General features: G+C 44.9%; 1 protein-coding gene across 1 annotated transcript; it reads right to left on the reverse strand.

Moving 5' to 3' along the window:
- Positions 1 to 9563: 9563 nt before the first annotated feature.
- On the reverse strand, positions 9564 to 12172 carry LOC102369716 (C-C motif chemokine 20-like). The gene is made up of 4 exons (XM_006020735.2): positions 12020 to 12172; positions 11339 to 11453; positions 10451 to 10528; positions 9564 to 9909 (listed from the first exon to the last, which is right to left on the reverse strand). Exons 1-4 carry the CDS (start codon positions 12093 to 12095, stop codon positions 9870 to 9872), a joined length of 309 nt encoding a protein of 102 aa, XP_006020797.1. The 5' UTR covers positions 12096 to 12172; the 3' UTR covers positions 9564 to 9869.
- Between the last annotated feature and the right edge of the window lie 1537 nt (positions 12173 to 13709).

Consider the following 13709-nt stretch of genomic DNA (forward strand, 5'->3'; position numbering starts at 1 on the left):
AGGCTTGAGTGGTTTCCGCCCAAGTTGGAGGACTCCACGAACAAGGGAGGAGGAGACTTCACGCTGTGTGAAGATCTCTAAGCGCTGCGGATCCTTGCAGACCCAGCGCATTTCAGGCAGGCAACGGAGGTCTGATCAGCCTCTAGCCTCTCCCCGTCGCCGATAGATTCCTAGACGTATCCCTCCCGCGCGCTACGAACTGGACCCATGGAGCCTAGCAAACTTCGTGTAGCAGAAGGACCCACGGAGCCTAGCAAACTTCGTGTGAGTCCTTGCCGGACGACTCCAGAGCTCTTCTACCCGGGTTCGAGTCCTGCAGGTTCATCTTCCCATCGCCGGAACCCTACGCGACGTACCCTCGTGCCTTGCAGGTTCGAGTTTTGTTTTCTTTTCTCTCTGTAACCGCAACATAAGCAAGCTTTCCAGCCTACACCACTGCCATCTCGGTGTAAGTAAACAATCTTTTAAAACTACCGATACGCGTCCGTGCCTAATTCCAGCTCGAAGGCCTTCCCTCTCCGCCCCAGCGTGCCCGGGCTGCTGGCCACAGCCCGCGTGCAGCGCGAAAAGGGCTCGGGTCGCTCCCGGCCCGCACAAATTGCAGCCTTGGCTTTCCTGGTTCGCTCCCTGCAGGTCCGGACCACTCCGGAATATTCCTCCTTGGAGGTGGATCCCATCCTCCATCCTTTGTAGGTCTTTCCTTTTAGCTGCAGGAGTCTGCTAGTTCCCTGGAGAGCCAAGGGGGCTGCTGTGCCCTTTTGCTGCCTTTCCTCTGAGACGGAATAGCATTAGCTTGTGCATCAAAGATCGCTCCCTTGAGGAGCAACCAATCTTCCTGAACTCCCCTCCCCTCTGGGTAATGGTCCCTTAAGGCCTCACCGACAAGCCTCCTGAGCTTGTCAAAGTCAGCTTTCCTGAAGTCAAGGACTTCTGTATTGCTGACTGTCCTGCCAGCTTAATGGCAGATGGTGAAGGTGATCAGCTCGTGGTCGCTGTCAGCCAGTTTCTCTTCAATTGTTAGGTCACTGATTAGGTCGTCCCCAGTTGCCAGTACCAGGTCAAGCAGCACTTTACCTCTCATTGGCCCATAAACTTCTTGTGTCAGATAGAGGTCATCCACACACGAGAGGAAGCTTTGCGACTGCTCAGATTTAACCGAGTGCTCTTCCCATGAGATGTCTGGGTAGTTGAAGTCTCCTATGACAACCATGGACCAGAAGCATGTGGCCTCAGCCAATTCCCTGGTGAACTCCTGGTCAAGTTCCCACCATTGTGTCCCCTGTGCCATGTTCCCCACGGAGCTTAACCCAGAGGACCTCCAGTCATCCACCCTGGTCACCAATATCAGTTTGCAGGGACACGTAGCTCTCCTTGACATAGAGAGCTACACCCCCGCCCCTTTTATCCACTCGATCTCTCCTGTACAGGGTATAGTCATCTATACCCGTGGTCCAGTCATGGGTGGAGTCCCACCAGGTCTCCGTTATCCCTTTGACATCATCGTTATTTGCATTAAGCAGGAGGACAAGTTCCTCCTATTTATTCCCCAAGCTCCTGGCATTTGTGTACAGGCAGGCAAGTGTCCCCTTGGGGGCCCCAGCCTTGCCTGTAGATTGTTCCAGGGCTGAGGCAGGGGTGGGCTCCCTTAAGTACCTTGACCTGTTGGCTTTGCAAGGGTTGCTCAGTTTAAAGCCTGGTGAGCAGGTCAGCCAGTCTGGCTGAGAAGAGCCTCCTCCCCAGAGGAGAGAGGTGGAGGACATCCCTTCCCAGCAGCTCGCTGCCTCTCTCACCAAAGAGCAAACTGTGGTCATGGAAGCCAAAGCCTTCCCAATGACACCAGTGCCACAGTCTTTGGTTTACTACCTGGATCCTCCTCCTCAGCCCATAGCCCAAGACTGGGAGGATCAAAGAAAACAACACCTGCACACCCAGACCCCTTAGCCCTGCTCCCAAATCCCTGTAGTGCTTCATGACCCGGGTGGGAGTGCTCCAAGCTGTGTCATTGGTGCCCACATGGATAAGGAGCATAGGGTAGTGGTCATTGGACTGGAGGAGTTTAGGGATCTTCTCTGCAATGTCTGGATTTGGGTTCCTGGGAAGCAACAGACTTCCCAGGCTAAGGGGTCAGGGTGGCAGATCAAGTACAATTGACTACTATAATTGATCGAGTACAAAATTCTGGGGTGTTTTTGGTGAAAATAGGGTATTGGGCCTTGGTTCAGGAACCAATCCACCTTTATAACATTGTTTCTTATGAGAAAATTGGTTCCGAGTTACAACATTTTGACTTAAGACGCAGTTTTCAGGAACCAATTGTGTCATAAGTCCGAGGACTGCCTGTATATAGCTCAGCTAATTAAAACTTGTATCAGTGCTAGTATTATAGTCATATTGCCTCGTAAAAATGCAACCTCCTCCGAGATGGAGGATAACAGCCAACCAGTATATATAGCGTTAAGAAAAGAAAGCTTAGCCCTGAACACAATGGGGCCTTTCCTCTCCCACCACAGACTCACCTGCTGCGTGCACTTAGCCCCCCACCAAAAATTTTCTTCCTCCGCCTATGGGCCCAATCACTTTGTTTTGTTTCATTGTATTGGAGCCAGTGCCTGCCCATGGCCTGGGGAGAAGATTCCAACAGTCCTGATCCTTCCCTCCATGGTGGCAGTGCCCCCTGGGGCCACCCAGGTGGGCTGCTAGCAGGCCAGGTGCTACTCCAGCTCAGAAGCAGCACCTGCTCCAATCCAACAACTCCCTGACCCCAAGCCGGGGTAGCACCCAAGCCATTAGCAGCCCTCCCAGGGGGCACCACCACTGTGGAGGGAAGGACTGGGGCCCCCCCACAGCTCATGTTCTGCTCTGTCCACTGGCAGCTCACCCCCAGTTGCAGGACAGGCAGGCAGGCTCCACCAAAAAAAACCCAAAAGAAAACCATTTGGCCCCTCACTGCTTCTGCCTTCAGCAGATGCCTGTGACTGGCAGGATGCCTAGGGCCACATGGAAATGGGCTAGTTTGGCTCTGGGGCAGCATGGGAAGGCGGCAGGAGGGTGGCTGGGTTTGCTGGGGATGGGCACAATGCATGGGGTGCTGGAAGCCTGGGCAGGCTGCTAGCTGGCCGGGTGGTGCCTCAGCTCAGAGGCACCCAATCCGATGCTTCACCAAGTCTGCCTGGGCTTCCAACATTTCATGTACCATCCCTACTGGTTTCTCCAGCCACCAGCACACCCAGCTTGCCCCTGGGTCAGTGCGGGGAGCCAGCAGGAGGGTGGATGGGTTTGGTGATGGCCAGAGAATGTGGTGGGGATGGTGCACAGAGTGCTGGAAGCCTAGGCATGCTCAGGGAAGTATTGGATCAGGTACTTCTAAGCAGGGGAAGCATCCGGCCAGCCTAAGCTTCCAGCCCCTCATGCACCATCCCTGTCACCTACTCTGGCCACCAGCAAACCCAGCCACCCTCCTGCTGTCTTCCCATACTGCCCCAGGGGCAGGCCAGTCCATTCCCGGGACGCCCCAGGCATCCAGCCAGCTACAGGAGCTTGCTGAAGGCAGGAGCAGTGAGGAGCCCGTGGCTGAGGCGCGAGCTGACAGCTGCATCGTTGCTATTTGCAACATGGCAAACTAAACTATATTAGGATGTAGTGATGCAAACTTATTTAAAACCACCAAAACTCTTTAAGCACCCTAATGCACATTAAGGCATCAGAAAAAACATGTGCCCTTTCATTAATGCACATTAAAATAGGCTAATGTGCATTTTTCTTGTATTTCAAAATGGAGAGTGTTTTTACACATGCTCTAGGGCTAATGCGGGGAGGGAGCTTTAATTGGAGCTGCTCCAAGAGCAACATCTCATGTATCAGCATTACTAAAGCTCATTTGATAAGCTTTAGTTAAAGTGTCCCCACCACCATTTTCAAGCATGGGAACACTGATACACAAGACACAGAGGCTGGCTGAAGCGCACTAATTAGCACACTCCAGCAGACTCAAATACTACCTAGAGGTACTAGATTTAGTGCACATTACCTAAAGTGTGTTAATAAATGTGTAGACATGCTCCGAGAGAACAGACATTCAATTTCAATTTCTTAAAGATTCTGGCTGAAAGCCATGCTCTCAAAAAACAACATAGCAGACATACAACCATAATATAAATTTAAACAAAAATAACAGAAATACAAATATAATAATAAAATAGGGCCAACCATTATAAAAGTATTATTCCTATTCCTAGAATTAACATAATAAAGTACAAATATGGTAATAAATCAGATCATGAATCTATAAAAATGTTGTGCATAGGTCCACAATTAACACAGTAAAAAACAAATAATGTGATAAAGTATATCAGTCATAACTACAGTAAAGGATGTTTAACTCTGATCGCTTCAGCCTTGTAAGCAAAAATTGCAAGATGGTTTACTAAATATGAATCTGTTTGCTGGAGAAGCCATATTCATTTCTCTGTCTTTGAGAAGTACGTCAATTTTTGCAAGAACAACGATAAATACTTTCTCCTATGTTGTTATATAGAGGAGATTCTAAGACATTATGAATAGTGTGTTCCAAAGCTCCTAGACATCTTTTAGCCCGTGGAATGGGAAGTCTATGTCCAGCCAAAACAGCTGTGGGCATCTGTTCGGTCCCAAGTCTAGTCAAAGAGGTTTGCCATTTATTGCTGAGATCCAGCTGTAAGTCTCCCAATCTAATTTCCAAAGTATATATAGAGGGTTGATGTAAGTAGCCCTGGCCACTGTAAAATCATTCTGCCTGGCAATATCTCAGAGAACAGACATTAAATACCAAAAGAATGGCAAACTTGAAAGACTCATTCACTACGTGGAATTCAAAATATTGACACCAGAAAGAAATATAAATTGCTGAGACACCCTGGGCATATTTATGCATCAGGTGTGGCTGGTAAACTCAGACTGGTGGGGCAGTAGAGCATCCCCCAGGAGTTGGGGGAGGCCTGTGGAGCATCCCACAGGAGAGCGGGGGGGAAGTATGGTTTGCAGCCAGCTGGGCACTCCAGCCGGTAGCGGGGAGGCTGCAAACACCCCCACTCCCAGCCAGCTGCAACCCCCCCACCACACCCTGCCATGCTGCCAGCCAGCTGCAAACACCCCCCTCCCCCATTCCCGTGGGTGCTCCATTGCCCCACCAGTCTGAGTTCACCAGCTGCACATGCTATTAATGAGCTTGGAGCTTAATTGCTCTGGAGTTAATTGCTCCCAGGCACACCATGAATGTGTGTCTAGTACCACAGCACGTTGAGCTGTGTCTGAGCAACCCTGGCTGGCAGAGGGCCCCAGGGGTCCACCTGCCAGCCTGGGACTACTGTATACTGGCTCAGCATGCTGGAGAGGGACTGGCTGGGGCATGAGGGTGCTCCAGCGTGGGGCTAACTGGCAGGCAGGCCCCACACTAAAGCATCCTTACACTCCTGCCAGCTGGGGCAGCATCTACACATGCGCTACTTTGGAGTAAAAAAAAAAACAAAAAACTCTACAGCAGAGATAGTACTTGTATTTACAAGTACCATCCTGCTGTGGAGTTTATTAGTTTACTCAAGCCTAATAGGAGCTCAGGTGCAGACATGTGACATTTACTGTAAAGCTAATTAGTCTACTCCACAGTAAATGTCTCATGCAGATGTGCCACCTGTCAAGTTATAAACCAGTTTTAATCTATGGATGGGATGATCAATTGGTATAGCATGTAGATCAAAAGTATTGTCATCAGCAGTATATAACGTTAACTTGTAAATCCACTATTCCCTGTTCACTGTCGTTGCATTTAAGCATGCACCAGCAGTTCTGTAAACATTACAAAAAGTTAAGATGGATGTTTCTCAGTCAATATTTAAATACCTTTGAAAGGCTGCAATAAAAGTTCAGCTAAAGTAGTGAGAACAACTAAATTTAACTATGTAGAACAAAATTAATACAACTACAATGAGTATTATCTTCCTGAGGTTCCTGCAACTCTTTTACGCTCTGCAATACACACTCCAAAAATCTCTCATTACTTAAGCCAAAGTGTTATTCTAAGGGGAAAAATAAAAAAGAAAGTGTTTCTTACTCAAACATTTTTTTGAATAGAAGAAGGTGGTTTATAGGCTTCCTGATTTAAACTTGAATCATGACCCACTTGTTCTCAAGTAGGTCACTCTGTGGTATGCTGAATTAAATAACAAAAGCCGGGCCAAAAAGTAGATGGAGCTAAAAGGAAGTGGCTTTTTAAAATCTTCTATTTCTGCTGTATTAGTCATGGGTATAGTGAGCCTTTGCTAGGGAGTTTCTAGCAACCTTCTTGATCTGCATGTTCTGCCCTTTCAGGTACATAAGACTCCGACACATTGCTAAATGTTACTTTCCTAGTTTTGTCTGGTCAATAAAAATAGCTACAAGTAACTTTTTCCACAGTGACCTCAAAAAATAAAAATAAAAATGTCACTCTTAATAAATAGGATCATCTATTTACTATTTCCTAAACCTCCCCCTCCCCACATCTTCTTCAGCCTCAGAAGCCTTTTCCATTTCTGTTTTGTAAATCATGGCTCTAATCTTTGAACTATGTAGCTATATACTATCACTGTTGTATTTACTATGTAGTACACCTTAAGATTTCCAGGAGTCTGTTGCATACATACACTGCTGCCATTTTAACAGACATAATTAATAGCAAGTTACACAGGACCATTTTGATTACTTTTATTTGGACGTTTAGATTTTATTAAATACTACTATTACCATATTAACCTGAATCTAAGATGACCCTGAATTTAAGAGAACTCCACCAATTATTAGATTTTGTTAGATGCTTGCCTGGCTGATACTCAAAATGTGTTTTAATTTTCTTTATCCAGAATCTACTTATTAGAGGGTCCTCTTCAATTCTTCCTCTCTACCCATGCCAAAGGGAAAGTAGTGGTAGGGGAAAACAGGCAATCTCCCTCACCACCTTTACCCCCATGTCCCTTGTCCCCCTGCCAGTCATCTTCCCCCGTGGCTGTCCCCCTGCCATCTTCTCCCTCAGGGTCTTTCCCCCTGCCACTTGTCCCTCTCTGGTGTATGCCATGCCCCCTTGCCTTTGCAGTGGTTCCAGCTCGGGCTCTGAGCACCTGGCTGGGCCAGGCAGTAGCAGCAGCTCCAGCCTCTAGCCCTGGCTGGGTTCTGACATTTTCTGACACAGAAACTGATAACTTTCTCTCAGATTTTAGCACATGCACATAACCTTCTCTACCAACACCACTTCACTTAACTGGCTGACCAGTCAATTCATAGGGATCATTATCCAATCAGACACTGTTAGAAACACCAAGAGTGTTTCTGTAGGTCACTTGGACATTTCTAACAGCGTCCGATTTATCTGAAGAGCTAAAAGATCTACTTAGTCACACCTGAAGAGAATTTGTGTTCATACTTGATGAGCTCTTTATCTATTTAAGGATTCTTCATAGTTTGTTATCTGGTATCTTCAGGATTGGAAGCATGCTGGCTCATTTCTATTGTCCAAAACTGAATTAGGAGACAGATTTTTAAATAAGATCATACTGTACATCTCCCAAGTGCTCATGCTGCATTAACTAACTTCTTCCCTTTTGCAAAGGTCTTTGGTCAGTGTTCTATTATTAATCAAATCTACAAGTATTTTCCCATATAATCCCACTCACAGAAGGAACATACAGAGGAACTTCCTCACATACAGGAACTTCATTCACAAACTTGTTTATGATTTTTTCCTGTGCAGTCAAGATAGCTAGAAAGAAACTTTTAAAAAATAGAAGCTGAGATTCTCATGCAATCATAAAGCTACCAGAAGCTGTAACTTAAAAAACCCCCAAAAAACCAACAAGTGAGATTAGTAATCAAAAGAGTTGTTAAGATCCAAACAGAGGTCATAGGAGTTGTTCAGAAGTGAAGCATAGGCCTTCTATCCCAATAGTAGAGATACAGGGTCATGAACCTACAGGACAGAGTCAGAGTCAGCACCATCTACCTACCAACCTAAAATCCAGAGTCAGAAGCCATAATCAACACTATACTGAGAGGTCCAAGGCAAGGGAAACAAGACAAAAACTAGGGTATAGGTCAGAAGCCAGAGACAGAAACCAGCATCAAACCAGGGTTAGCAGTCAGAGGTCAAGAGCCAGTGCAAGAACTAAGGGGATCAGAGCAGGAGCTGGGAACTAAACAGAAACGAGAACCAGAACATGAGCAGGGATACAAGGCTCAGAGACAGTCATAGGCCAAGGCACAGATGCAGTCCAGGGAAGCAGTGAACCACCAAGATGGTTCTTAAGAGTACTGGGTTCATATCCTGTAGCCAGTGGGGGCAATCAAGCATAGCTGAACCTAGAGGGTCTCAAGCTTAGTGCAGACCCTTAGTCCTAGTATAAGCCACTAAGATGGTTTCAACTAATAGCAGCTTTTAGCCTCCACAGCAGAATATAGACCATAGGCAACACGTAGGGGTGGGGGAGGATGTGCCCCCCCAAAATTGGCCCTCACTGGCCAGGGAGTGCCAGCCAGTGCCCCTCCTGAGAAGCGCTGGTGGCACTTCCGGTTTTGCCAGCGGCGCTTCCGTGGTCAGCAAAAATCAGCAGCTGGTGGCCCCCAGAGTCAGGAGGCCTGTCCAGGTTCAATAAGCTTAAAGAAGTGAACACCCAGAGGATGCATGCGAGACATCCACCTGACAAGAAAAATGTGTTTTATTCTACCAAGCAAGAAAGGAAATGTTGGGCATCCAACTGTACCAGTTTAGACAGAATGATCATGCCTAATGGAGAACTAGTAAAAGCAAAGTAGGAAATCCTTAAACTTCTCTATGTGAATGTTAGCCCTCAGGAGTTAGCCTGATTAAGAGTCAAAGGTCTTCTGTGCGTGAAATGGGTATCCACAAGCTGTATTTCAACTCTCCACTGCAGGGGCCACCTTTAGTGATGGAGGGGGTCCTCCATGTCTGTGGTTACTCATTCTCAGCTGACGTTGCCAACGTGTAAAAAAAAATCTGATGTGCTTTCCCCATTCCTGAACTGCTTTGTGTACACATTATTTTCCCAGGGTAAGAGATAAAGAAACTTCCTTTGTTCCAGTTAGAAGCACAAAAGCATGCTGAGAACAAGTTCTTATACGGAATAACTAGAAAGCACCTGCTCTTCTGGTGGTTCCTATCCTATAATATTCACTCCCTGGGGCAACAGTATAACATAAAATACATAGTTTTAGTTTTCAGTTATGGCTTCCTAGCCCTAAACAGTGAAGTTCCAGGAGCAAAAGAACAGTGATCCGAATGACTACGGACAAAATCTGTTTTATTTCAGAGATATAAAATGAATTTGTATAAGTAAGTTGTGGGTGCTGGCAGAATTTTTTATCACCACATTATTCTCCACTTTTTCCTTCAGTCACACGTGCTCTATAAATACAAAACACTCCAAGTTTCACCTTTTGTCCTTATACTAAATATCCCTGTTGGGTGATGTAATTTTTGAGTAATACTAAAAATTAAAGATCATAGTTGGTTAGACAAAAATAAATGAGAATGAAGAAACAAATAGAATATCTGGTTTTATTTAAGTTGATGTTCATAAACAATACACTGAATCCAATAGGGCGCACAGTACCCAATCTGTTGTACATTATATTTGACTATACACAGTAATGAAAATGATAGCAAACAAAAGCAACTTACATAATGCTCAATTCAAGCAAATAAATGATGCAATATAAATCAAATGCAAGTAATTAAATGGTCCCAAAAAAGCCAGGAATAGGTGTAGAGTCAGCACACAACAGTGTACAAGAGAATATCCTAACCTAGTGTAGGTTCTGCAGATCACCTCTATATGTTTAGTTCCATTTCAGAAACCATCTTGATTTGACATCTTCTTGAGCCTTTTACTTTAAAAAAAAATAGCGAGGGAAAAAAAAAGAAACATGGATGAGCATCAGTATCCTCTTCAGTGTAAAATTCATTGCTGGTATGAGCAGGTGCAGCTCCATGGAGCTCAGTAGCGTTGTACCAATTCATGCCAGCAATAAATTTGTCTGATAATCTGAAATTTCCCTTTACCCCCTCCACCAATTTCAGCCTATGTCATTACCCCTATATAGGGTGAGGGACAAATGGAACACCCATCCCATCCTTCCCACAGGCCCTAAAATAAACATGCATCTAATACCCTCTTCTCTCCAGGAGAGTAGAAGAAAAATGCATATATTTTCAAAAGCACATAGTCAGCATCTGCTAAGACAGTGCATTCTACGTAAGAGCTTAGGTCATGCAGCATCTGTGGATATGAGACATGAGCTTTCATAGGGAACAATTATGATACAACTCAAACCAACCTCCTACATGGCTTCCAGCTAACACAGCACCTGTCTGTGGATACTTATTCATGCTTAAGTTTGGGCAGGCTGTTGGATTTGAAAGCCTTCCTACCTCAGAAAAAGAAGTTGTTTCTTCACCCACTTGGCTTTTGGGTTTGTGCATGCTCTTATCCCACTCTTTGTGTGAAAACTGGAAGGAAAAAAAGATGAGAAATCACTAGGAGAGCACTTTTTTTTTTAAGACCTAGAAAGTTACATTTAACACAACAATAATGCAATAGAACAAAAAGGGTTATTTATGGCAGCTCCACACAAAAAGCATCATATTTTATATTTAATAGTGAAAGAACAGCTCAGAATAAGAATTATGATTTCTCAGATATTCACTCTCCAGGGATACAGTCTGCCTTATGTTACCAATAGACAGTGTCTTTGCCATTTCTTGTATCTTCCAGTAATGCTTAGCACTACAAAACACTCATACTTTAGTATACAGATACTGGGTGTATTTACATATGTAGCATCTATATGTGCACCCAGAATCAGCAATATGAGCCAGGGCAGAGCAGATTCCCAGCTGGCTGGGCTGATTGGGCACGATTTACATCTCTGGTCAGTGTCTACACATGTGTTTCAGCACAGTAAAGTACTCCATCTTAAAATAGTACTGTACCCAACAGTACTATCTTTTGGTGGAGTTAATTAGTTTACTGTGCCCCAATACCAGTGCATGTGTAGATAGTGTCACTTTACTACGGAGCTAATTAGTCTACTCCACAGTAAAGCACGTGTAGGTGCACCAACTGTGCGAGAATGCGTTAACAGTCTTTCCCTAATTTTTGTGCTATAGAAAGAACTTTAATATCAACACTAAAGGAATTGTATAGATTATAGTTTGTGTAAAGAAACACATTTCTCTGACTGCTTCTACCAGCTTAAAGATAGTTATATCATGGCAAAAAAATATATATCTATATTCATCTTTCTTCTGGCAACTTACATGATAGCATTGATGTCACAGACTTCATTTGATGATTGTTCTGTATAGCCACTTATGACCCAAGGAGGCAGTGCAGCACGTGTGTAGGAAAGGCAGCAATCTTGGTTGCTTTGTGCTAGAACGGAGAAAAATGCTTTTCAGAAAAGCAGTCTAATTCTGTATGTGGGAAATTTTCAGACAAAGACCTCAAACTAAGACTGTTACAGTCTTCTCCTCAGGATAGTAAATCAGAACTGGAGTATTTAGAATGTTCTTTGAGAGGATCATTAGGGAAAAAAAGTAACAAAAGCAAAAATAGCACCAGATATACCCACAGCTTTCAGCATTAACTACTGTGCTGGTGTTACCAGCAATGACTAGAATTAATTAAACACAAAGACTAGTCTATATCCTCCCCTCTTCTCCCCCAGATGATGCACAGAATGGGACTGAGACCTTGCTTAGAAAATGTGCAATAATCACTGTCTATTCTGTGGATGAAAAGGTTTCTCTGGCTCTTCAAGAAAAATAAATTTGTTACAATATAAAAATAAAGAGGAAGAGGAAGCCAGCCTTGCACAACCATGTAATGCTTGAAGAACTTGCTCCTACTTTCATGAGGTCAAATCAACAGAATTCCTAGGCACCAGAGGGATATTTGAGGCCACATCTATGGAGGAACCAAAAGCAAAGATTACTCACCCTCAGCAGTCCAGAAAACAAACAGCAGCCCCACCAAAAAATACAAGACCAAGGTCTTGCTGTTGAAGCTTGCCATTTTTAGATCAACAGTCAAGTTTGCTGGAAACTTCACTTGATGTGTGTCAAAAAGTCTATTGCAGCAATTTGATCATATTGGCCATGAACAACCTTCTTATAAAACACCAGCTGTGGCCTGAGGAATTCTTAAATGGGTGTACTCTACTCTTATTTTCCACTGGGTATTTCCCTCAGCAATTCATTAACCTGATTAATTAATGTTGACACAGGCACCAACTCTGGGAAATTTTTTTTGCTAATAAGTATGGAAAGCAAGTTAAGCTAAAACGACAAAGGTAGAAAACCCCTGTGAGTCATGGCCTTGTGGGCAAAGCACCTGAATATTGTGGAGGTGGGACTATAGGTGACAGGAGATGGAGAGTTCGAAGAACCTGCCCAGAGAACAAGTTTGCTTTGTTTCACAAACCTAGTATTTGAACAGAGAGGCAAGAGCTTCTTTCTCCTTCATTCTGCTCATTTCCCCCCCTAATCTGAGTTCCTTTAACTGGCCCCTCATATAAAGATCGTGCATTTGGTCCTCACCTTTGCAACTCTTTGTGACTTCTCCTCCATAACACCTCTAGTCTCATCATTTCTCTTCAGCTGCCTAATCCTTCTCCTACCCTTTCTTCCCAATGGGCCTGCCATTCTCCATCCCACTCTGGCCCTTGTGCCTTTATCCTTGCCTGTTCTTATGTTTGGTGCCTGGTGACAGAATTCCAAATATTCTCCCTTTCATTATTCTATTTCTTCCAAAAATCCATTTCTCCCACATTACCCAAAAGGATCTCCCAAGCCTTTTGGATCCATAAAAATGGCTAGTGACACAAATATTTGCATCTCTGCTGTCTGAACAGTGAGCTCCTTGGGCCAGGAACTCCATTTTAGGTATTTGTATTATGTTTACAGGATTCCCTCGTTTGCCTCATACCAGTTAGCAGGTCTTAGAACTCTACAAGAAGCTTGCTGTTTAATTATTCTTACTATATGGAGACTGAGACTTGTTAGGCTACACCCTAAAAGGAAGAGGGGGTAGAATCAGTTAGTAGGAGCCTTTGGGCACATCCAGATGAGCCCGCACATGCCTCTTGCACCATGTCAAACTCCTGTTATATATATATTTTTTGTTTGTTTTAATTGTAGAGAAACATGGATTTCAGGGTATTTTGCAGAGTGACTTTGTGATTTTTTTTGTCAGGGATTTTTCAGTTTTCCAATAGGGAACACCAGAATTCCTGCTAGGGAGGCCAGTGGCAGGACCTTACCTGCTGAGAGCTGACACCTTGGACCCAGCTGGAGGTGGCTGACCTTGTGGCCACTTGGGGCCAGGAAGACATGCTTTGACAATTCAAAGCAGGCCACCACACCCAGAACATCTTCTGGGTGATAGCTGCCCAGATGGCGGGGCACGGGGCAGGGGGCACACTTGGCATTAGGGCTGCACAAAGGCCAACTTTCCAGCCACAGTCCACTGGCAGCTGGCTGTGCAGTCCCCATCCAGGTCTGGCAGATGCACAGCAGGTCACAGCCAGGTAGCAGCCCCTGCTGCTAGACTGCTGCAGTGGGTAAAGAGCGCAAGGAACTCAGGGCTGCTTCAGCAATCCAGCTTGCACAAGGGGTAGTGTCCCCAGGT

The sequence above is a fragment of the Alligator sinensis genome, unplaced genomic scaffold, assembly GCF_000455745.1.
Source record: "Alligator sinensis unplaced genomic scaffold, ASM45574v1 scaffold596_1, whole genome shotgun sequence".
Taxonomy (NCBI): domain Eukaryota; kingdom Metazoa; phylum Chordata; order Crocodylia; family Alligatoridae; genus Alligator; species Alligator sinensis.

Excerpts from the sequence above, each read along its gene's own strand:
- LOC102369716 (XM_006020735.2), bottom strand. The coding sequence starts at position 12,095 with ATGGCAAGCTTCAACAGCAAGACCTTGGTCTTGTATTTTTTGGTGGGG. Across the intron at positions 11,454-12,019 it reads TGTTTTCTGGACTGCTGAGG|CACAAAGCAACCAAGATTGC; the intron begins GTGAGTAATCTT and ends TCTCCGTTCTAG. Across the intron at positions 10,529-11,338 it reads TGTGACATCAATGCTATCAT|TTTTCACACAAAGAGTGGGA; the intron begins GTAAGTTGCCAG and ends TTTTCCTTCCAG.